The sequence below is a fragment of the Scatophagus argus genome, chromosome 9, assembly GCF_020382885.2.
Source record: "Scatophagus argus isolate fScaArg1 chromosome 9, fScaArg1.pri, whole genome shotgun sequence".
Lineage (NCBI taxonomy): Eukaryota > Metazoa > Chordata > Actinopteri > Scatophagidae > Scatophagus > Scatophagus argus.
The window spans coordinates 8294900-8320123 of record NC_058501.1 but is presented as its reverse complement, the minus strand read 5'-3'; the positions used below and the strand labels follow the sequence as shown (position 1 = coordinate 8320123).

The following is a 25224-nucleotide window of genomic DNA, read 5'->3' as shown; positions in this document are numbered from 1 at the left end:
GGTCCATGGTAAAACTCCTATCCAGTCCAGACTTACCACACCAGAGGACAAGACTGTCGTTGCTGACAACTCATACCTGCACACAATGACATCAGGACCAAAGACCCTTTACTGAAACAGCAACCAAAACAAACTACCAAATAAACTTTCCAATACAATCCTAAACAAAAACCAAACACAAGGTGTGCCACACTTAACCACAACACCTCAGCAAACCCCCTAGCACTAGCAAATTAAACCCTACATCAAACAATGGCCTCAAACAAATCAAATTTGGATGGACGAACCCCTCACGTGTCACAAACTGGGCCACATAGCCGTGACCGAAGTAGGACAAGCACACAACAAAGCCGATTAAATTTTTTATTGTTTGAGGAAAAAAAAGGTCCAGTGTAATCAGTGAGATCAGCAGTGTGGGTGAGTGTAATGTTGTAAGGAGCAGCAACACAAACCCAATGGCAACTAAAGCCAAAGGGATGTCTCAGGGAGGAGGGAGAGACAGAAACTGAGCTCCACAGGGTTTTTTGAAGGACCATCAGCCCACATGTGGACACCCTCTGACCCTGCCTATCTCTAGTACCTGTACAGACAGCAGCCATACAACACAGGTAGAAAGGGGCAGAAAGGGTGGAGGAGGCCGTAACAGCTCGAAAAATAATGTATGTTATTATTTTATCCTCCTGTCTGAAACATACAATAGTCTTTTTTACAGTCTGTCTTCAAGTGAAGAGTTCAAGTGGTTCGTATTTACTCTGCTGCTGTAATAGCACACAGAGAGGACACAGCTGCACTGTGTCACTTTGTTCTCCTCACTGTTGGACAACATGACACACAGCTGGCCACAAAATAAATTCCCAAAACATGACAGTAATTACTTCAGATAGAGAACATGATGGAAGAGCAGAAAGACAACTCAAGCAATGTAATAAAGAGCAGTGAGGGAAATATGTCACAATTAGACTGGGACCAGCGTTTGACTCTTTATTACTTTATGTTTAAATTAGGTGCTGATACATCCTATTGTTGCATTAAGACAAACTGCACCTCAGGTATACACAATAACTTGTTGGTTGTTTTTGGCCTCTGAAATCGAGAAACTGAATCTCCTGGGGACATTTTATTTTCTGGCATCTTTATTGCATGATCACACTACTGTGCTCTTTACTGCTCCCATGTGGCCACAGGCAAAATGTACACTCAAAGTCAGATAAGCAAAGACATAAGAATCACCTGTTATATTTTGATGCATTTGTTTATTTCTTTAATTTAAATACATTTTTACTGCCATCATCCACTCTCTCTTCTGGTCCAGTAGCACATGGAAAGTGACAGGCACACATTCACACCCGCATGTGACAAACATACTGGGACATACATTAACAATCAACATATTAAAAAACAAAAAAACAAAAAAAACCAAACATGTAAACAAACTAACAAAAGAAAAAAACAACAGCACACAGACAGATGACAGGAAAAATCATATCTGTGGTATAAAGTTCATGACACCTTTAAAAATTGAGAACAATGCTAATTACCGTTCACCCTAAACAAGCCATAGTGTTAGAAAGTGCTGGAAGCCATGAGTCCCTGTTTGGAGAACATCTAAGACAACAAAAACAGATACAGGAGCAGCATTTCATATTTGAGTGATAGATTTACAGTGTGAATATTAGCTTTTCTTCTACCCACAAAGAAATATCACATTAGGGAAAACATCTGCCTTCTTCTTACACTTTAAAACAACCAAAAACCAATAGCTGAAACCAGCTTTTTTCAGCTTTCAAAGGGTAAAAATATAGTTTCAGCTCCTAGTTTGCTTTTCAGTTCTAAAATCAGGGACTACATTGCAGAGCTTGAAAGTGCAACAGAAATATTGAAGGACACAAACACTACTTTCACCTGACTCTCTATAGGATGTTTTTCGTCACCAAATGGGGACATGTAATGGAATATTTTGCCTCCTTCCTTGTTGGCATTTGAGTGAATTAATTTGGAGACATCAAGGCTTATATAACATGTACCAACATCCTTACATAATACAACACTCACACATATTTACATGATAGCACTAGGACTGCAAACCCACAAATGTGCCCTAAAACTGTACAAACTCCCCTTTAGCAGAATAATGACACAATATTAAGTGCAATCAAAGAGAGGAAGAGAAAATCATTAAAGCCACCTCTAGTGCTCTTTATGTCGATTTATTATGAATTAATATTTGGCACTAACTGTGTTCATCATGGCTACATACAGTCTGTTCTGCCTGACAACACTGATATTTAATAAACTGGAAGGTTCGGAGAGTTAAGTCATCCGTAAGTTTGACCTGGCTAACACAAAGCAAAGTTCACCTCTAACAGAATCATGCATTACATGGAGATGTAAAGCATGAATGAAAGAGAAAAGTGGTCACTACATTACGATGGTTCTGAACAGGTATTTGGCCAGTGGATTTACGATGGCTGCCACCGGGAAATGTTCTAGCAGTAATCAATGTTCCTACAAAGCATGGCGGAAAACTCTTGTGGTTCATAATGTGAAACTGAATCATAAAATATGTGCAGATGAAAACAAGACATTGTTCAGAGCAGCTGTCTGAGGTGAACCAAAGAAATGACACATCAGGAAGTTTGCAGTGTGGCCATTTAGCTGTAGCAGTGGCAGTGATTTAGAAACAACGGCGTTATGGCTTAGAGCCCATGAGGTTCAAAAAGTGGTAAAAATAGTTACTAACTGGTTATTGCTAGATGATTTGACAAAGCCAGCTAGATGACCTGAACTACTGGAGCAGCAGTGACACTGTCTTCTGTCGATTATTTCCTTCACACATAAGTACAAACCATAAAACAAACTTGCAAACAAAAGTTTGCTGCTGTAGTTCTTGTGCATTCAACATTTTTGGAAGTTCTTTTTTCCAACTAATAATTCTGTTGACTTATTCATTTAATGCACTTTTAACTGCCTTAAAACGATCCATTGGAGGGCAAACAGCTGAACTGTCAAAAGAGGGATGCCAAGTTAAGCAGGGGAAGGGTCTTTAAGGACATCGAAACCAAGCCCACCACAGTGGAACGACATCTAGAAGAGATCTGGTCTAAAACTAAATCCAGCATCCACTACAACACTTTTACAAAATGCTGGTATGACTACACACACACTTTAGCTACCAGCCAGTTATGTGAAATTGTTGTCATCTTCTTTAAATGTGCATTATTATTATTCACACATAATATTTGAAGAAACTATATTTATTCTACAAAATAACATTTTTCTCAAGTTCAAATGTGTGTTTAACCTTTTCATTATTCTCATTGCACGTTTTATTTCATTGCTAGAACACAGTATACCTGTCATTTGTCACACTGACAGAAGGCTAGATGCTACAGACAACATCTATCTGTAAAGAGCAACACAGTCTTTGGTCACTAAAGTATAGTTAAGAAATAACACTTCCTTTCAAGTACCATAGCTGAGAGTTGGAAGAAGCTAAACAAAGCTGCAGTTTTAGTAAATTGTGTGGCTAAATCATAAATGTTCCTTTTTTCATGGTTTTATGTAGTGGTGACCTACTGCTTGTGACGAAAAGAAACACACACTTAAATGTAGGTCTTTGTCTTTGAGTGTCAGGGGAAATGTCCCATAGCCTCAGCAGCCTTCACTCTCACCGCAGGATCTGGATCTTGGAGCAGCATCACTAAACCTGGGGAGCACACACACACCAAAAAAAATCAATAACAGAAGGCAGACAATGAGTTTGAAAAGAAACATGGCTGTGCAGTGAATCACCTTTAGTGATGGTCCCCATGTTGAGGTGAGAGAAATGCTCCTCTGGAAGATTCCCCAGTAGAAAACCTAATAACACACACACACACACACTGCATATGATCAGATAACATGACAGAAACACACTGTTTCTAACCTGTAAATCAACTCAACAATCGCTGCTTTCTTTTCCATTTGTGTTGTAGCTGGTTCCTGTTGTTTTGTTACTGTTGTGAGTACAACAATAACTCAACGGTTATGTGGATAAAAGGAATAAAGTGCAACGGGTTGTAGTCATACCTATAAACATGGCAGCTCCTGCTCTGACCTCAGGCCAGTTACTCTTGAAGAACTGGACAACTGAGATGTGATAAAAGTTCAGCATGCCGGGAAAGTCCTGAATCTATGAAGCACAATACATACACAGAACATCAAGTAAGAGTACTGTCCCTTATGCAGTTACACAGTATCATCTATTCTGATTTTGCAAATAATCTATTGACAGCATCGTTCCCCATTTTTTAGAGAAACGGCAACAAAAACCTGCAAGAATCCAAATCAAACTGGCTTTCAAAAAGAACCATGTGAATATTTTTCATACTTTAAAAGGACCATCTGACTGTGTCTCACCAGGTACTTAGTGAGGTCATTGATAAACTCTCCATAGTGCAAGCTCTTGTCCTCATGGAGGTGATTCTGAAACATGGTTGAGATCTGCTCTGATCCCACCACAGGAGCACACACTCGCATTGCATACTTACACGCCTGGACAAACACAAAAACAAAATCCATACGTGTGTAAAACAACATAGCACTGTAGAGTTATCCACAATAAGATAAAAAACTGCTTTGAAAGTTTTGGTGTGTGTTTCCTACTATACCTTGACCACCTGTGGGTTTGGGTCTGCCAGGTGCAATAGCAGGCTGACCAGAACATTGTGGATCTGGTCTTTGAACACTGGCTCCCCTGAGCCAAACTTGGACAGGTTCCCCATTAGATAGATGGAAGCACAGCGGATGTCATCATTCTCCTGGATGAACACAAACGCAGAGTGTGCTGTTAATGTTTTATGTGTCTGTGTGTCTGGAAAACAACTTCACCTTTTCACAAGACTACACAGAGCTGCAGAACACTAATCAAAGTCACTGAAACATTGAAAAGACATGAATACTCTATGTTTCATTAATGGTCAACCCTGAAATATCTGCTAAATAACTCCAGCACTGATAATATAAAACAAACACATCTGGATATTTAAGATTATTCTGAGTTATATAATTGAATTAACTTACACTTTCCAAGAATGGTTTGATTTTCATGAAGATGTAGACCACCAGTAAGTGTACATTCTTTTTGTCCAGATAGAGGAGGACTTTAGAAAGACCTGACATGGCTTCAAGCGTAATCAGCTTACCTGCAAGAATAACCCAAGACCATAAATGAAAAAAAATTTAATGAAATGAATGAATGTTACTAACGATGAATGATCCATAAGGAGTGGTTGAACATGTGGTATGATACAAATGATGGATGCGGTGAATGAAAAGTGAATCTCTGAAGTGGCTTGTGATCGGAAGGTCGCTGGTTTGATTCCCCCACCGGATGGGCAGGAAAAATTTGAGTGTGGTGGAGTGATAATGTCCCCACCCTCCTTAGCCGGCTGATGAGCAGCCTTGAGCAAGGCACTTAACCCCCAATATGCTCCCCGGCGCTTGATGCAGCCCACTGCTCCTGTGTGTGTTTCACTGCATGTTGCATGTGTGTGTGTTTCAATCAGTGACGGATTAAATGCAGAGAAGTAATTTCCCAGCTAATAAAGTAACTTAAATTAAACTTAAAAAATTAACAATTGCTGCAATACATCAGGAGAGTCAGTCTACAGATTATCTGTAAGTTTTCTTCTTCTCGTGCAGGAAAATACTCTACTGTCAACTTACCTGGATCATCTTTCTCCTCCATGCCTGAACTCATGGCTGCCAGGAGCTCCTTGGCATATTTATTCACCTGGTGGGAGAAGGAAGACAGAGAAGGAAAAAGGTATGTCCACAGGATCTCACAAATATGTGAGCTGTCAGTGATCTTGTGCTCTTTTGTGTGTGTGTGTGTGTTATACCTTTTCAGGTGATCCCACGGCTATATTTCCCAGCCCCCGAACAGACAACATGCGGACAGTGCAACAGGGATCTGATATCCTCTCCATCATGTTGTTCATTAACACATCTATCAACATCAACTCTGTCACCACGTGATGGTTTAACAGCTGGATTCAGTAAATGAGACAGAAAGAAACAAATCATGTTACTGATGTTCCGCTGGTTAATTAAAGCTGATCAATATGCTTTATGATATGATTACATTTGGGGCTGATTTCATTAACACTATTTATATAAAATTAGATAAATGGAAACACTAAAACATAAATGTGATAATATTTCTGGGTGTATCACCTCAGAGAAGAAAGCAGTCACAGTGATTCTCTGGCACTCGTAGATGTTGTTCAGGGAGGGACACAGACACTCCACAATGGCAGGCAGTTTGGGACCAGCATGCTTTGACATTGCTCTACAGACAAGACAAATATATGCAGATTTACACAGGATTTATATACTGTCTGGATGGATTACTGGGTTACTGGTTGTGAGAGGAAAAGGGGGGAGGAAGTTTATTTTAATCCTCCATTAAGGATGAATGGATGAATGATGAATTAAGGAAGAATAGTGCCAAAAGTATAAGAATAGCATTTCATTTACTTTTATAATATAAATCACCTGATGTATTCATTCATCAATATTAATGCAGAAATTTGTTGAAACTTAAAGCACAGTTTTCCCGGAAACAACAGCATTAATCTACAGATTTCTGATTGAACGCGCCCAGCTTAATGTGTGTACCTTGCCAGTAGTGTAACGCCAGTAATGTGTGTATTTGGTTCCTTTATTGCATCCAAGGCCTTATCTTCATCCAGTCTTTTGATCACCTCATCTAACTGGGCCCGTGCTAACAAGATTCGCAAGGCATCAGCTGCTACCCTGAAACATAAACCATTAACCTGTCAGACCACACAGACACATCTGACATGGCTAATTTGTGTAGGTACCTCCTCTTTATTTTACCAGCTACAGAGATAAAACGATGCCCACCCTGCTACATGAACAGAAGCAGCATGTTTAGTGTTGTCCTTTGGTGATGAGACACCAACACTTGCCCCCAGTCTGACAGTAAGACACGAGAAAAGCTGTGGAAACAGAGTGACTGCTGGCTCCTGACTCTGACCGTTTAATAACAGTTCTTTGAGTCCACACGTCATCTGCAAAAAACAGAACAAGACACACGGACATGTTAACACAGGAACATCTACCTTGTTCTCCAGTTTCTGTCTGGTATGGAACTGCTGCAGAAACCAGTCGAAGAGTGCTGTTTTATGACCCAAAAGATGACTCTTTTGTGTCTTCTTGTTTGTGTATAATAACATATTTATACACAAATTTCATCTGTCTGGCTCACATTTCACTCGTTTTCATGTAACTGCGATCTGAAGCATATTTGTGCATTATGTGCGTTATACGTGTGAAATATGTTCTTCGGTTCTTCTGGCAAAATGTGTGTGACCTGTTCCCCACACTGTCCCCCAACACATCCTGTGTAGACACGTACACTACAGAGGACTAAAGCTGTTGTGTCCTGCTTTAACTAAGAAGACATGTACCCCACGGATATTAAAATTAAGACCCTTCAACCTTTCTGGGCATTTGCTACTTTTGCATGCTTTCTTAATTCTTTAAGTGGGAAATGTGCAAGTGGGAAATAATTGTAGTGATGTAGTGATAAATATCATAATGTTAATGTTAAGCACTTCAAAGATACAGTCTAGTCATGGACATGTCTGTGAGTGTTTGTGACTTACAGCCAGTGGCTGATGGTTGGCCACCTTTATTGTCCCTCCCCTGATCATTGACTCTTTCTTCTCTACGTACGGTGCCATGATGGCAAGCTTCTCCATCACCATCTCAATGATCTGACTGGCTACAATGGCGTCTGCTCCCAGGGCCATCCACATCTCACAGGTCCAGCTGGACAAACAGACAGAAATTTTCTGTTTAAGCATCAAGCAATCAAAGGAATTCTTTGTCCCACAAAGACAGAAAACATCAACTGACAATCTAATAAAGTCATCAAACATACATTTTGAGGCCTTGCTGACAGGGTGTGGTATTATAAGTTTTGTATATATACCTGTCATATGGAAGTGGTTGGTTAACTAGTGTATTGACAACAGTGTGTAGGTGCTGAGAAGCCAGGATTAGTACCGTCTGTCCTGCTGCAACTCTCACCTAAATACAGGCACAATGAGACAGTTCTTTCAGTGTGACTTAATCATAAGGTAAGCAAGTACAGATCATAGATCTAAAGAGCTGAAAGGAGCTGAATATTATTCCAAAATAAATCACAAAAGGTGGATCAAGACTGTAGATCTTATGCTATTCAAAAGATCACAAAAATAACAACTAAAAATAAGAGAGAACTGAATAATAAATATTTATGCAGAATACAGGTTCTTACCTGCTCCTCTGTGATACTCTGCAAGCGCACATGTAGGACCTCCAGCATCTCTGGGACCTAACATGCACACCATACACCACAGATAAAAGACACAAACAAGGACTGCATTTGGCACTACTGTGTGTCTAACAATGAATGACTTTATAATTATGGATCTCAGCAGCAGCAGCAACAAATAGCTGTGCGAGAATGTAAGTATATAAATATATGTGTGAGTGTGTGTGTGTGTGTGTGTGTGTGTGTGTGTGTGTGTGTGTGTTACCAGCTCTTGTAGTCCCCCTCCTCTGTTCTTCAGCAGAGTATTTAGGATGACAGAGGAAGCTCTGCAGCAGTTTGTCTGACTGTCAACCAGCCCTTCAAACAACATGAACACCAGCGTCGTCAGCTGCTCCTGAGGCAGACGCTTACTCATCACCTGACACACACAGGAAGAAATGCAGTTACACAGCTTTACTGTACAGGCTCACAACTTTACAGACTACCTTTGTGGAAACATGCAAAAATGTAACACTGATTGAATGACTACACCACGGTAGACAGAGCAGAATAAGAGCACATCAACAGCAGACGGTAACAGTTTGTTAATTAATGGCAAACTAAAGATGACAAAGATCTACAATGGCAAGAACACAAAATACAGGTATTACTACAAAAGTTAGAATTTAAGATTGTTTTTTTTTAGATAGCCTTCCTGTACCTTGGTGAGATCGGAGCAGGTCTTATATAGAACTGAGTGGTCAGGGTTTTCAAGTCGGTCTTTTAGGGGCAAAAGACCATCCACAGCTTCCTCCTTATAATCAAGGGAGAAACCTACACAGAGAAAATTAAGTCAAAATAGTAGACCTCATGTAAACTATTCTCTGCATGTCATCATAAAAAGCTTAGCTTGAAACTGGGCTGTGTAGGTTAAGTGAATTAACAATTCAAAAGAAAAATGAAATAAAATGACAAAGATAACAAGTCAGGGCTCTATACCTTCATAGCGTAACTGTATATAAAGCAGAGTGTATATACAGTCGATAGCAGCGGTGCGTACAGCAAAGTGAGGGTCAGAACATCGTGGAGACAGTCGACCCAGCAGAGCTCCAAGGTTGTGGAAAGACACCATGTTCTGAACAAAGGTGCACAGAGAGAAAGAGAAGAACCAAATGGCTGTCATTTTTATGTCAGTTTTAACACCTAGTGAAGATGAAATACATCAGCAATAACAAAATCATTCAGGGACATTCAATTCTTTAGAAAATTAATATGGATAATAATTGGGGTTGTTAAGTTTGAGTGACTCACAAAATTTACACACCCATGATTATCATCATGGTCATCATCAAAACTATCAGAACTATCATGTTCAGGGTAGTTGTGTTGTCAGTATCTGAGTGTATCTGTGCGTGTGTGTGTGTATACCTTGACAGTCAGGATATCCAGGTAATAGGCCAGTATGTGAGCTGTAGCTGTGACAGCTCTCTCTCTCTCGTGGTCCTGTCCGGAGCTCAGCCAAGGTTCAATGTGCTGCACCGCACAAGAGCACACATTGTGTCAGACAGCACAGTGTTACAGTGGGATACAGATCAGAGAATCACTTCTTGATGTATGGTGACCATATGTATGTATGGTCACAGAAGCTAATTATTCATTTTACTTAGACTGCTGAAAAACAAGTAAGGGGATAAAGGAGGAAAAACACACAGGGAAAGGCGGTGGGATTTGATCATAGCTCCCAGAGCTACTTGAGTACGAGCAGAAACCGTGAAAACTTGCTACATTAATAGTTTGGTTATGATATTAGCTTGATTAATACTTGCTTTGCTTAAAATACTTGAAAGTTCTATTTTGTTAGCTATAGATTGAACAATGCCAAATAAAGCTATCATCGGAAGTGGACATTTTTGAAATTCCAAGTTAACTACTCAGTGTTTTTAAAAATGTTGCAATAATACAAACTATAACTGGTACTCGATGCTATGATCTAATTAGTCTGAATCACCACGGTTCACCTTGAAGACACTCTGCAGGCCGTCAGGTGTGGGATCTCTGGCCAGTACACTATTCAGCAGCTCCAGCAGTGCAGCCAGTGTGTCTCTGTACAATGCCTGTATAAATTTACCAGGGCATGTTAGTTTGACAAGATGACAGAATCTGAAAAATGTTACACCGTATGTTTTTTGAAATACACACATTTCAAAGGTATGTGCATTCAAGGAATGTTAATAGTGACCTACTGAAGCACAATGTTTACAGTAGCTGTCTACGGTAGTTGAGAAAAATATATACAGAGAGAGAAGATTTAGGAAGTAACACAAATACTGCATGTTTGTGCACACATCTCTGCTTCCTTCACTTCACCTTTCTCTGCTGGGGGTCCAGTATCTCCTCTTCCTTAGTTTTCTCTGGAGTGTGCGTCTCAGCTGGCAGGGAGAACACACTGTTCACACACACTTTTAGCAAGTCAAAGCTCTCATTCTCACTCAGCACAGGGTCCAGAGGCCTGAAGCAATGAGGTCAAAGATAAAACACTGTGACATGATGACAGAAACCACCACCTGAAGAGAATGAAGGAACACCACAGATTTGTTTTGTTTTTCTTTAGCTTTGACTTATAATCTGTGTTCTGCTGTGTGCCTTTCAGCTGCAACACTGCAAATTTGATTTAAGGTTTATCAAAGAAATGTTGCACAAACATTACTTAGTAATAAACTAGCTGTATTGTTCTGCTAATCTGTGAACCCAAGTGGGCCCGATTGTTTGTTTTTCTGGTTTCAGCTGAAGGATACATCAAGTTGGCACATGTAGTCATCACAAGATGGCGTACTGGAGTCCTCAGTGAATCAGCTGGCTCTGCCTTGATAAAGTCCTGACCAGGGTAATTGAAACGGCAGGAAGAGAGATCAGACAACTACTGCTGTTGTATCTGCAGTTTAATATTTAGCACTTATTTTAACAAGCTAAAACGACTGACTACTGACCAGCATAACATTAATGAGCTCCTGTTTGCGAGAGAAGATGTAGCCTTGTTTCTTCACACACTCACTAATGGCTTTGGCGATGAGCCCGACACTCTGGATCAAACTGAGCTTCATAGTGAGGTCCTGAAATGGGGAAAGACACAGGAAAGCATGTCAACAAAATGCAAGCAGACACAGAACAGAATGAATGAAGATATACACAGATCAAGAGATTCAGGTCAAGAGGAAAAGTAGGCTAAATAGAAAATTGGATAATTGCACTTTTCAAACTGGAATACAAACAACAACTGCAGCCCCCTTGAGCAAACTGGAAGTGAGTGAGCACAAACAAACACAATCTAAAACCATTCCAACAATAACATCAGTCAATCAAATCAATCCAACAGAGCTGTTGTAGATTGATCCACCAAGCCTACAGATGGAAAGAATTTCAGAATCAGAATTGTGCGATTAGAGGAGACTAGTTAAAAAAGTAAACCAGCTGCAGGCTCTGGTCTAAGAGGTGACAGAAGAGCTCAAGGCCTGGAGACACAGAGAGCAGTTAAAATTTAGCAAGAAATTACAAAAGAGTGTGTGTCAATGGTTAATACAGCAATCCATGATTAAGTAATCAAAAAGAAAAAGAAAAAATAAATAAGACAACTGAGTGTGTAAATCACAGGGAGATGAAACTGTAAGTGAAGGTTTTATTTTGTGGGATATTCTAATTTCAGTCGAACTTGAGTGGAATAAAAGGACTAAATGCAGCTTGGGGTATTTTTGAATCACATAAAACAAAATACTTTGCAATTTTAACTTAAAACTGCATAAATAAGCATTGTAAACCAGCTTTATAAGAGAGACAAATGGTGACACCAAAAAAAATACTAAGTTAACAAGGAACCCATTCAAACTGACATAAATAATGTGGTGGGTGTGTTGGTTCTTTATCACCCATCAGCATCAGGTGATTAACTTTTAGAAGATTCCTTGCATTATGTTTGAGTTCAGTAATCATCAGAGGAGGCTGTTGTGGAATATCAAGGTTGAAAACAGGATGTACGTCACGAGCCTAATATTAGTGTGTTAGAGTGATAATCCACCCCTACCTAGCTCAGAGTATCAAACACTCTCAACAGACTGGAAAATGTTTCTAGTTTGGAGGTGTGCTTATTTTGATCATTTTTTTCAATGCTCTCCATTGATGTTTACATTTTTAACAGTCCCGTCAACATGGGGTGAGTGTTTGATACTCAGAGGAGTTTGGCGGTGCATCACCTAAAGCTACATTTCACTGAGGTAGAGCATTTTTATTTATTTCTGTGAGCATGCTTATTTGTTATTTACAGTGATTGGAACATTAGCGTTTTTCTGTTGTCTACTCGGTGTTACTGTCAACTGATCAATTTCTGCACAGGAGTGAACTTGATCGTGGTCTGAGTTGATATTAACTGTACAGTCTGACAGTTAGAATCCAGTCCTCAAACCAAACTTGCATTTTCAAGATCAACACGTGCTGCAACGCCACAATGGATCCATTTTATTGATGGATCAGTGATGCATACCTTCAATACATGCACACTAAATCTGGTGCTCTACCACTGTGAAATATAAAGCTTTAAAGATTAAGTAGTTGCTTTACTGTATCAAGCTTAAAAAAGTCAGTAAATATTTCAGTTATATCACCACCAGTGTGCAGGAAAGAAGGAAAGATACAATGAAGAGTAAGGTAAGATAAAGACGCCTTCGTATTCCCGTGACGATACCTTTGTTTCTACTTTAATCCCCAGAACCTGTATGAAACAGAGGTGATAGCAATGAGTGCACATACAAATACAGCCTTCTTACCTACAAGAGTGGTGCAACGACAAAGCACAACCATAGGTCTTAGGCACACAGGCTGCATGAATGTCTCTAAGCACACCTGTTATTTTTGGATCATGTATGGGCAGCAGTGCAAAGTGAAAAATGGCTTTGTGAAGGAAAATAGAGTTTAGAGGGTGTGGCGTTCAATACACCCTCAGCCAATCACGTGACTGGTAATCCATGTCTCCTGCATACACAGGCAGAACATCGAGTTGTAACCAACCAGGCTGATATTGTTAGAGGTGTGTGTTGTTATTCTGCAGCAGCCTGGTGTCATTTACATGTGATTTAACCAAAGTAACCACTGTGGACGTCCATGTGTGCTGGTGTTGCACTCTTAGGCGGAATCCCTTTGCTACAGCAGCTGTGGACAACAGACCGTTTTTCCTGGCCTCCCTGCTTGTAACCACATTAAATTTTCATGTCTACTGGTTAGAGAGTGTTTAATTACAATCATTTTAAATTGTAAGGCTTATTCTGCTATGGTTGCGCATTTGCTCAAACATTCTAAGTTTGCTCGTGACTGACAGAAGGTTGACATCAGAAACAAATATGGTTCTGACTTTCTGCAAGTCTAGGACCCATTGTCCATGAAAATACCAACACCCCCCACTCCCACCTGTCTGCCACACAGACAGGTAAAGCAAAATTTAAGGTGAGGACAATGATAACTTGAACAAGTAAATGGGTCACTTCATTTCAGCCCTAGACAAAGACCCCGACAGGCTGACAGTGGGCTCATTTCACTGCAATGTTACAAAAAAAAAAGATCACTTGACACAAAAAATCTGAGCTAACATTATCTGAGGAAGTCTTATAGTAGCAGCATACTTACCTTGGTGTTGAAGTGTTTACTGATGCAACGAAGGATGTCTTGATCAATGCGGTTCAGAATTTTCTCTGGAGGTGCATTCAGAGCCACTTGACCATAACACAGGATTAATGTGCTTTTCACCTTCTCCACCTCAACATCATTACGCTCCTGAAGGAAAGGGAAAAAAAGAAAAAGGAAAGGAAAACACTCAAAGCTCATTGAAAATTAACAGTAACAGAACATGAAACCAAGTCAGATCACAAAAGTTCTATGTACTTTGAGAAGGTTGAAGATACTTGGTGACTTCTTGAAGGCGTCTGATTTGCCAAACTCATCCAGCTTGGCCAGAGTTCCCTCTAAGTGGCTGTTGGCACACAGACCTACGCCCATTGCAACTCCCTTATAAATACAGATGACAGAAACCATGAGTTAGACTATAAAGCTGTTTGAGTGTGAATGCTGTACCGACTACAGGCAGAAATCATCTTGAGAAATCTGTGTTTCATGTTACCTCTCTTTCCACAGCATCATTGTGTCGCGCTGCGAGGAGGATTTCCTGAAGCTGTTTTTTAACCACCTCCTTATTGAAACACTGTTGGAGAGTCACTCCTATACATCGATACAGGAAACTCTAGAGAGGGATAAATGTAAATTACAGTGTCACACATGTACTTTACTTAATCAATTACCATTTTCCCATCCATGTGCCTTGTCAATGGTTCCTATCCTACATTTTTGAGATTTTTTCCTTATTATTATTATTATTATTATTAAATAAAGAACTTAAAGCCTCTAAACTTCACTCCATGGTGGCTGTGAGTTTAACTGTTCACCACTGTGTATACATCCAGCGGCATGTCTGTGTTTAAGGAAGTCACGGTCCCCAAAGGATAAGGATCACTGTTCAACACAGTCAGCTCTTTTAGTTTAATTACGACTAACATGAAGCACTCAATAAGGCTTAGCAACTGGACAAACCACAAAGCTATGTCCATTGCTGTAATGTTACTTGACAAACTTCGATAACCATACCAAAACAATAACTCACATCCAGCTCTCTCTTGATATGTGGGTGAAAAGCTGTTGAAAGCACTTACCTTCTCCTCTAAGGCGTTGTTATACGTGGAGAGGTACCTTGTTGCCTCAGCTGCCAACTGACATACCCACTTGTCATCATCCATAGTAGCCAGGGTTTTAGACAAGAGCTGAAGACAATTTTATCACTTTTAGAAAGACATACAGATTTCCAGGTCTGATTTGAATATTTCTGATCACTCATGCAAAATAAATGAAAATCAGAAAAAAAAGTTACATTTCTACTAATTGGAATCTCCTAGCTATTATGGCCACATATGCTTCATTCAAATGCAAAAGACATACATCATAATGTGAATCACATGATATTCAAATATACAACATGTAAGCACACCTTTAGCAACTTTTCTTTCCAGTGCTTCTTATCCAGGCTCTCCATTGTTGACTCTGGAGATAAGAGCACACAGCCAGGCACTACTTTACTACAGAGAGAAAATTACTTTATAGGAGCAATAAAAAGGAAAAATACTTAAGTGTAAATTCTGGTGTCACTACAGAAACTTATATTTTAGAATAAGAATAAACACACAGAACGCGATGTCTCCCTTTTCCATACCCTCTAGAACTGAGATCAGAGGAGGAATCTCATTCTCCCAGATTATCTCTGTTTTGGGGTGGATGCTGACACTGAGAATTTGAAGCAGAGAGAGGGATGGAACTCCATGACCTCTGTTACTGAACGGGAACGCTGCATTCACCTGGGACACATCAAGGCAAGGCACAATCACATGTAGTCAAACAGATACTATTACCCCAAAATAATAGCAGGACTCCTTTCACCCCTGCTTCACTTTAAACATACAGTAAGAGCAGCTCTAAATATAGATATAATAATCATCACAGATTGTGACTGAAACATTAAAAGGAAAATCAGACATGACAACTGCTGAGGATTATTTAGCATGATAGACAACATGTCTAAATCAGGGGCTGCAATTCATTAACTAGATTTAATTACAATCTGTTGCTCCTGACACTTATTAGTCATCAGTGTTTGAAGAAAGTGTTGGACAGTTTCTTACCAGCAGTCTGACCAAAATTGTTTGAGGAGAGGGCAGATTGACTGGAGGAGAGAGATAAAAAGATGTTTAGCTAGAAGTGAATCATACAGAACTATAAGAATAGCAGCTTTCATATTCCAAACTGAATTCATTTGTGATGCTATCTTATGATTAAATGCCTCCAGTTTGTGACAGATATCACAGAACGCACATGGCATGTAACTTTCACACTAGATGCACATGGTCAATAAATATATTTCTCCTACCTTCCTGTGTAAAGTCTATTTTGAAGTTGGGCTCCTGGTTATTTTTCTTCTTGTTACCCAGCACTAGCAGACTCTTGCACAGAGGAGTGGTGGCATTGCTGTACTGAGAAGGAGTCAGATAGTACAGCAGCTTTGGCCACAGCACCTACAAACAACAAAATTCATAAGTCAAATTTCAGGATGTTCTACATAAATTTATCAACAAGTACTTAAGTATAAACACGGTTGTAGATACACAGAACAGTCAGCCACCACCAGATCAGGCAGATAAATAAACTAGTAAATAGCCACCATACATCAGCTAGTCGTCCAACAGTGGTGGTCAGGAGATGAAGAGTGTTGTCACACATCATCCTCAGTGCCTCGTTTGTCACCTCCTCCGGATCTGCGGGACTCTGGCCTCGCTGGAGATATACAGACACAATCACACATGAATAAATGTTTTATATTCCATCCTCTCAGATGTCCTTTTGCTATGGAAAACGTTTCAAATTGGAACAACCAGTCACTAGATTTTCAACAACTTCTTATAAAAGGCTTTGGCTTCAGCAGATATGAAACACCTGTGCACCACTTCACCTGTTGCACTGATGTATCCTGTCCATTGACCTTATGTATGCATATGTATGTGTTTGTTTGCTTAAATATTCTCAAAATTACTCAAGGACCAGAAATTTCCTTTCTGAAAAAGGCGTAAAGTAACTAAAACTGCAGTTACTGTAACCACATAAGCCAACAATACACCTTTGTACAATGAATGAAAAATGTAAACTGTTATGAGAGACAACTTAGAAATCCACTATAAAAATGAAACACAACAGAGGGCTTACGTGATACGTGTCTGGTAAGGCACAGTGCTGAACAATGAATCGAACCAGTAACTCCCCTCCCTCCAACTCCAGGTAGCCGTGATGAGCCATCGCACTGATCACCTGGACCACACGCTTCTTCACCTGGGAGAGTCAGACAGAGTGTGGTACAAAACACTTTCATGACTATCTAAATAAAAAAACATCTTCAGGAATACTAAAATGTTACAGAAGAAAACCTTTTGTTTTTGGTCACATGGAGATCATGTGTGTCTACATATGTGTCACCTTGTTGCTGTGGTCAGCCATTGGTTGTCTGATGCTGGCCAGAATCAGCAGCTTCCTACTCTCCATTGTGGAAGCTGCAACACACACACAATCAAACAATAAACTGGCTAAGAAAACATTATCAGAAAAACAAGGGAAGGTTATGTGGTCTATATGACTGTGCTTGCATACAAGTGAACACTTTCAGGAACACTGCATGACTGGTTACTTTTAACTGTCCTGTCTATTCAATCACTGATGCATGTGGAGTAACAGATGTGAGAGTAGCAGATGCATGTGCATTTTCTCACTGGTGGAGTTGATGAGGTGACGAAGGACAGACAGGGAGCCCACTCTGCTTCGCTCATTACTGTTCTCCAACTTCTGAAGAACAAACATAACCAGCCGGTCTGGGAAGGCATTAGCTACAGAAAGAAATGTGGAAGTAGAAAGAAATTAAAATGTGACATGCATCAACTTTTAGAGAAACACAAAAGCAAGAGGAAAGAAAAACAGGAAAGACAAGAGAGAGAAGTAGACCAACTGTCTCAGTTAATATGATTATCACGTGGTGGACACTGAGGCTGGCACACTAATGGGTGATCTAATTACTGTTCTTGTGACTCCACAGAACGGCCAGATGCTGTTGGACAACATTCTACACTTAGTCACTTGGTCATCACAGACTTTCTTACATAGCTGTCTTAAAAAATTAGCATAATTTAATGTAGAGGCAAATGTAGAGTCAAATATAACATACAGATAAGACACGTGAAAACAAGCATCAACTGAAGAGCTATTGTACCTAGTAAACTGAAGCAGCGTAGGACTTCATTGTGGTTCTTGACAGTAGGAGGGTTGCTGTAATCAACAGGGGCAGACACCTGGAGGGAACAGACAATGAAATGTTACACTGTTTTTTCTTACAGCTATTATGTGTATGTATGATTTAAGATCTAGTAAGCACTGACATTTCATTTACATGAAAAAATAATTACAACCAAAGAAAGAAGGTGGATTATGATCTCTATCCACTTAGTGTTAAAAATAATGACAGTCTGCAATGACTGTTAGTTATTTGTTCAAGGGAGTGGCTGATCACACATGCTCGATTTGTAGCATGAGAAGTTACAAGCCTTGTACCGGAGGGGGGGGGGGGGATTTTTGAATTGGAAATAAGAACTGAGAATTTGTTAAGGACCACATATTTAGGTACTGCTGCTGCATTCAGGTAAAATGCTCTCGGCTCCCAACAGACAGCCCAGATCACACACACCTATTCATTGTGGTAAAATGTTGCAATAGTCAAGGCGTCAGGTCAAACTTCAGCTGAGTCACAGGTTATGAAAGCATGTGACATCAGTGACTCTCCATCATTCATTTGACACATCTAAAAGAGCACAGTGTAAGGTCAATATAAGATGCAACCTGAGCAGTCTGCCAGCCAGCAAACTATTTGGTCACAGATTTGAAGCTTCAGTGTGTTGAACTGGTGGGCGAATTCTTACTTCACATGGTTTTGAGATGGGAAAAGGTCACAGATTACTCCCACAACCCCAAAGTGACTTACTGGGACTTTTTGATGATATTTATGATACAATTGTGGAAACTGATTTAATACAGTGCAAAAAACAGTGTATTCCAAGTTAGGCTGTCAGTATATGACGTTCTTACTTAAAAACATATTCCAAATACCGCAGATTGCTCCTGATCAACACATATATGACTTCTTTAACATTAAACCTTCAATCCAAGCAAACTGATAGGTAACCTGTCTTTGCAGCTTAGCACATCAAAATATTGTTCCACTTATCTCATCTCTTTTTTTATAGTTCATTTTATCTATTTAAGATTTTAAAAAATGAAGTAGTCAACAAAAAGTTTTATGCAGGTTTGTTAATCAATTAAAACTTGCTGCATCTCCTAAATTCAGTTACTGTGTAATGCTGATGAATATAAGAGGAGAGCAATAAGAATATTTTCTGCCTAGTTCCACCTCTTCATGAACATTTTCATCGTGTGACCATCACCTGTTTCCCTTAAGATTAACGCTGCAGTATTTATTTTAGCATGTGCTTAATGTGTACCTGTTGATGCAGTGCTAAGAGCAGACTGTCCAGCTGTGTCTCCAGCACCCTGCTGCCCATGTTGACCGAAGCATCCAGCACTTGACACAGACTCTGAGTGGGGGCAAAAGAAAGAATAAAAAATGCCTTAACTGACAGAAGCCGGGAGGCAATGAATAGACAGACAGAGAATAATTGTTTAGTTGTTTAACACAAATGATCCATAATAAACAGTCCACTGTGCTCAACCCATACCCACCTTACTAATGACATAGTGCTCATTGTTTTTCTTGTACAAGGACAAGATGGCAGGAATGAGTTTTGGAATCTGCTCCTCCAGTTTATCATTGGCCATCAGATGGCACATAGAGCCCACTGCCTCAGCTACTGTTAGCCTCAACTGGAACACAAAGAGACAGACATATAGGATGGCATGTGACAGGCATGAGAGAGATTAGCTGACATATATTCACTAACTCGAAACATCAACTACCACAACCATAAAATAATCTATATCACTTCAAAAGTAAAACAATGTGTGGTTTATTGTGAAAGACTGCACTTTGTGGTCATGTCATCACAATTCTTTACTTCTCTAGGTGGAAGACCTGACAGAACAAAACAACAGAACAAAAAGGAAATGTGATGTTCTGTCATCGTATGAATTGGAGTTGATTGTTGTTCAAGTGAAATATAAATAGCTCAGACAGGTTGCCTGCTTTGTGTAACGCAGCACAACGGCATAGTGGTAAAATTGTTAGACTCTGTTAAGGCAATACAAACACAAGTAAGAATCTGTAATACAGTTCTCTCCCAGGCCCAAACCATCAAACATTACAGCTTAGCCATAGCTTTTTTTTTTTTGTCCTCCAAAGTATTGTCTTTTGGACTGTCATCATCTTTGCATCCAAAATTCAAAATGTCAAGCTACTGCCTGAACACGACTTAATGCCAAATGCTGAGCCTCAGTGTTGCTTGTATGCACTGATCTACAGCGACCTCACCTTAGACTCCCTGCTTTGTAACCAATTATTGAAGAGAATGTCAAAAGCAGCATAGATTTCACTGGAGAATGTGTCTTTTCTGACTGTGGGATCTGGAGCCTTGTCCAGGTTGGCAAGGTACTCCAAGATACTGTCACTGAAATGACACAGAGCTGCAGGGCCAGAAACAAAACAGAGGGAAGGAAATAAATGTGATGACAAAACTGTCAGGGGTGAACTGTAATTTTTGAAAGTTTAATGTTTGTGGAAGTAGTGTTTTGAAGAAGGGTTACTATACTTCAACAATTACGACAACTGAAAATGCATGTCAGGAAGGTTCTCACCAGAAGAGAAGACCCACTTCATGTTATCCTGTTTGGCCATGCATAACATAGGCAACATAGTGCCCAGAATAGCATTCAGGAAGGGCACCATGCCGTAAACTAGAGAACAAGGAGAAGAGAACAGCAATGACGGCACGTTTCTACTTACCACTTCCTCTGTAAGGCAGGGACACATGCACTGTAATATTTATTTGCACTCATAGTTATCAGCGTTAAGTGAGGGAGAACACACAAAAGTTAAAATGTTTAACCGCCAATATACTACCAATCAACAAAATCACATCACCTAACATAATTAATTTAAATGATCAATGATTTACAGCTGCTCAAACTGGTTTTAGTTTTTACTTCCTCTAAAACTCTCTGCTATGCAACACCACTTCACAAGCAAATGCACGTGAGTCATTTGATGTTACTATGTCCCTCAGCATCTGCTTCTGTTGACTCCAGCTTTGAATGCACATTTAGTACTAGCTAAACGCTGGAGTGTCAGTCTGGAACTGCTGTGACAAACGTTCGGACGGCACCCTTTCATCCAGAGTATGAAAGAAGTTTAAATTTAGGCATAATTACAACAGGGGTACTTTGAAGATATGGTACACCAGCAAAATTTGGCAGAAACAGAGCAACCGTGGTGATTACCAGTAATAGAAACTGATCAGGGTTACTTATTTGTTTGTGGCTGTTGATTAAATCCTAATGCTCTTGTGATCTTAATACTCATTTGGCAAAATGGTGGAATGTTTTAAATTAGTGCACTGAGGCAACTGTGGTGCAAGACAAAGACAAATGAATCAGGATTTACATAACTGATATTATTCTACTTGCTGATCAGTTCAGTGGCTCTGGATGTGCCTCACTGTATCACTGCAGCAGGTACACATGCATGGACTCTGTAATCAGTGTAAAAAAACAAAATCTTTGGGCTGCAAATTAGGCCCTTGTTGTTGCTGGTTAGTTCACTTGGTCCCCATGTCCCATTAATTAGTTTCTTGTAAAATCTGCATAGTTAGGGGAAGCCCATCATGCCAGTGTTAGTTGCGCTATTGTATTCTTAGCTTAGCTTCCTCAGACCTTCACCAGCATCTCCTGACAGGTTTAACAGGTTCAAGTCTTTCTCAATAGCCTCTAAAGAATCATGCCTTCTGAACAAATGTTCTTATTTCCTGCTGTGTGTGTGTGTTTTTGGGTGTGTGTGTGTGTGTGTGTATGTGTGTGTGTGTGTGTGTGTGTGTGGTCTTCCTCGTGGCCCTAACAAGGACAGTGGGAAGTTTCTTGGTATTTGTGTGTGTAAATATTTTCTTACCATTGGAGTCAGAAAGGTTGGCTAGTGTCTGTACCACAAAAAAGTGAGGTAGGAGCCCTGGCTGAAACTTGCTTAGTATCTCCTCCATGATGTCATTGATGTGTTTGTTACCCACAGCAACCAAGATGTTACTGGCTGCCTGCTGCCAATCAGGGATGACTTCCTGTGTTAACCAAGGAGATGGGGAGGAAACAGTCAGGAACATATTTTATCACTTGGTCTCAGTGAGAAACAAATGAATATTTAACGTTTCATATTTTACCTTTGATCGTGTCATCTCATCTGAGGCCAAAGTAATGATGCTCTTTATCCTGGGGTTGCTGATTTTCTCTATACTGCAGCCCACAATCAGCTCAATAGTCTGAAGAATCACAACTCTGTGAGTCACCAGCAACTACAGGAGGAGGACACGAAGAACAGGAGAGAGCACATTAAAAATACAATGTCAAAACAAAATGGAACAGTTTTTATTTGTACGAGTATAGAATTGTAGGAAATGTTAAGAAAATGTCTGAAATTGGCTTTCATACAGACAAAGAACAAAAATGATGCAACACATCTGACACATCTCAGTAAGAAAGGATATCCTTTGTACCATGTCATAGATGTTTCACAAGATATCATGCCATCATCTGATAATCACAATGACAAAGGGGTGACAGCATGATAAGATGTTGCAACATTATACACACACAAGATGATTTAGAGCTTCATGGTGAAATTTCAAAAGAGAAAATGAGTTACAAGAAAAATAGCAAATTAGGTTTTCAGGTTTGTAGGAAGACTGATTCTATTATATTATATTCGATAGACCTAATAGGGCAACATGTTGGCAGTGTAGATACTGCAAATTAAGGTTGAGTGGCATGTGTTATTCTATATCTCAATAGTAATAAAGTTTATTTTCTGGATATTAAGTCAGCATAATGTTTTTGGCAAATCCAGCAAATTTAACAGATAAAATAAAATTCATCAGAGAGCTGACTCCAACCACCAGATTAATCAATAATGATTCATTACCTTTATTGCAATGTTTACATGGATGAAAGCTGTGTGAATGTCTAGACATGCAGGCTGTCTGAAACAAACCACATGCTAGGGGCGCTGAGAGGCCTTTAAGTGTGATCGGGTTTAACAGATTAGCAGCAGACTATTGTTAGCAGGGGTTACTGCAGTCAAGACAAATCACCAATAAAACTGCAGACACTAGTTTCCATCATATACATTTTTCAGGACTTGCTGTAATCTGACTTAATTGTTAACAGTTATCAGTTAACAGTTATCCTGGTATGTTTCCTTACGTAGCCCTTATGCTCATACTGTGGGAGCTGTATGACATAATAAAGATAAGATAAGATAAGATAAGATAAGATAACATAAGATAAGAGCAGATAAGATTTCCTTTATTGTCCCACAATGGGGAAATTCACCTTGTTACAGCAGTAAGTGGATAGTGAAAAAACAGAGGTAGATATCGGTAATAAACAACTTAAAAATAATTTACATAAGTGTAGGAGAGAATAGTAATATAACATAAAATATAAACACTATGCACAAAAGAAAGCAGCAGTTGCACATGGTAAAGGTGTATTCTTTACCTTTGGGTGTTTCAGAAGGTAGTCCTGACACATGGCCAATACTCTGTCTGGCTGTTGTTTTCCCAGGGTCAATATAGACTTTCTGACCTGCTCCTGGACCTCTGAGTCTTTATCAGTGGCCGCATCTAGGAGAGCCAGGGTCACCTCTAGAGGGAAAAAACAAGTAGAAGGAATAACATGTAAAGAGAAGTGGAGTAAACACAAATGGCTAGATAAAAATATCTAAAGTGTAGTGTTCAAAACCATGTCAAGCAGTGCAAATGAATTAATAGCTGAAGACAAGAGAAGAGAAGAAAAGAGGCTCACGTTCCACATCTGTCCCGTCCATGGTGGACAACAAGAGGGCTGGCTTCCTGGAGCCTGTGCCTGAGGATGTCGCTTCCCTCTTGGGGTACAGATGGGATGCCTGGAGTTCAGGAACACAATACAAAATATGCATACCTTACATGACAGCCATGTTATTTTTGTCAGTTAAAACACTTAAAGATCTCATTTTAAATGTGACTCTTCAGAAGCCAGGAGCGTTGATGACCGTACTGACACATCTATCTAGAGGAATTGATTTGCTTGCTGTAACGTCAAAGCAAAGGGGCTTTCTGAAGGCAAAGCTGCAACTTTCTCTTCACCTGCACATGACTGACACAGAAAACCAACGGCTGACTACCATGACAGCAGACAAGCCAGATGATGATGTGTTACAGCTGACACTGACCTCTGTGATACTGACACAAGTGACAAGACATTATTGTCCTCTACAAAATGCCTTCATATCCTGTTTACAAGTTTACAGTTCACGAGTTTACAATATAATTGCCAGGTCGGGTTTCTAAGGTCAAGCTACCTGTCCAAGCCACTTCTTTAAACAAAGACTAAGGCAACCACTAACACGAATAAGGAGTAGCTAACTCCTTCGGCCACTTTTAAAATACGAAGCTATATAGAGACCGCATTAAAGCAAACACATAATGTAGAGTTAGAAGAGTAAAACCCTTAGAGTCATGTCTTTAGAAACTGGAGTTATAATTTAGTTCTAATTTTATAATCTAGCTTTAACCTGTCTAGGTGCTGATGCTGCAGCAGTGAGCTAACGTTAACACACTGAGACACGTTAGCATGCTAACATAGCAGCTGCTGCTACGGAAGAGCCGACAGCGTCACATTACAGCTTGAAAAAAAAAATAATACAACTTCGCTAATAAACATAACTTACCAAGACTCAGTGAGTGCCCGCTAGACAACAACTTCGCACCACAATGTTCCTTGTTGTCTCGATTTAAACAAAAAGGCTTCCCTGTCAGTGACACAGTCACTGCGCTGTCTGTCACTGCAGGTGTAAACACCCGTTGTCATGTGCTTCTAGTCAGCAGGAACGTATCAGGCAGGGGGCGTGTCCTAAAAGTCAGTATCACAGCACTGAGACGGATAGAGCTGCTGCGCTACAGCTACAGCTGCTGTCGCTGTCTCTTTTAGCCGTTTTATGGACACTGTTCTGTCTTTTTTTTCATTTCTGTGATTTTGTGAGAGTGCAAGTGACGACA

General features: G+C 39.8%; 1 protein-coding gene across 2 annotated transcripts; it reads right to left on the bottom strand.

Moving 5' to 3' along the window:
• Positions 1–1233: 1233 nt before the first annotated feature.
• On the bottom strand, positions 1234–25060 carry mroh1 (maestro heat-like repeat family member 1). Of its 2 annotated transcripts, XM_046399626.1 has the most exons (45): positions 24897–25060; positions 23993–24092; positions 23687–23832; positions 22351–22482; positions 22089–22251; positions 20783–20881; positions 20460–20611; positions 19715–19855; positions 19477–19569; positions 18195–18273; positions 17701–17814; positions 17411–17484; positions 17144–17266; positions 16610–16717; positions 16314–16458; positions 16069–16109; positions 15603–15744; positions 15381–15433; positions 15049–15156; positions 14463–14582; positions 14228–14350; positions 13973–14119; positions 13038–13064; positions 11293–11415; positions 11101–11180; positions 10673–10814; positions 10324–10419; positions 9734–9838; positions 9305–9440; positions 9027–9139; positions 8592–8744; positions 8330–8386; positions 8003–8100; positions 7674–7839; positions 6910–7076; positions 6661–6798; positions 6217–6331; positions 5883–6029; positions 5707–5773; positions 5062–5183; positions 4650–4799; positions 4399–4533; positions 4069–4171; positions 3793–3858; positions 1234–3706 (listed from the first exon to the last, which is right to left on the bottom strand). In XM_046399626.1, the coding sequence occupies exons 2-45, from the start codon at positions 24012–24014 to the stop codon at positions 3630–3632; spliced, it is 4908 nt and encodes a 1635-aa protein (XP_046255582.1). In that variant the 5' UTR covers positions 24015–24092; positions 24897–25060; the 3' UTR covers positions 1234–3629. The 2 variants fall into 2 exon arrangements, with proteins under 2 accessions (XP_046255582.1, XP_046255583.1); XM_046399627.1 differs by lacking the exon at positions 13038–13064.
• Positions 25061–25224: the final 164 nt, after the last annotated feature.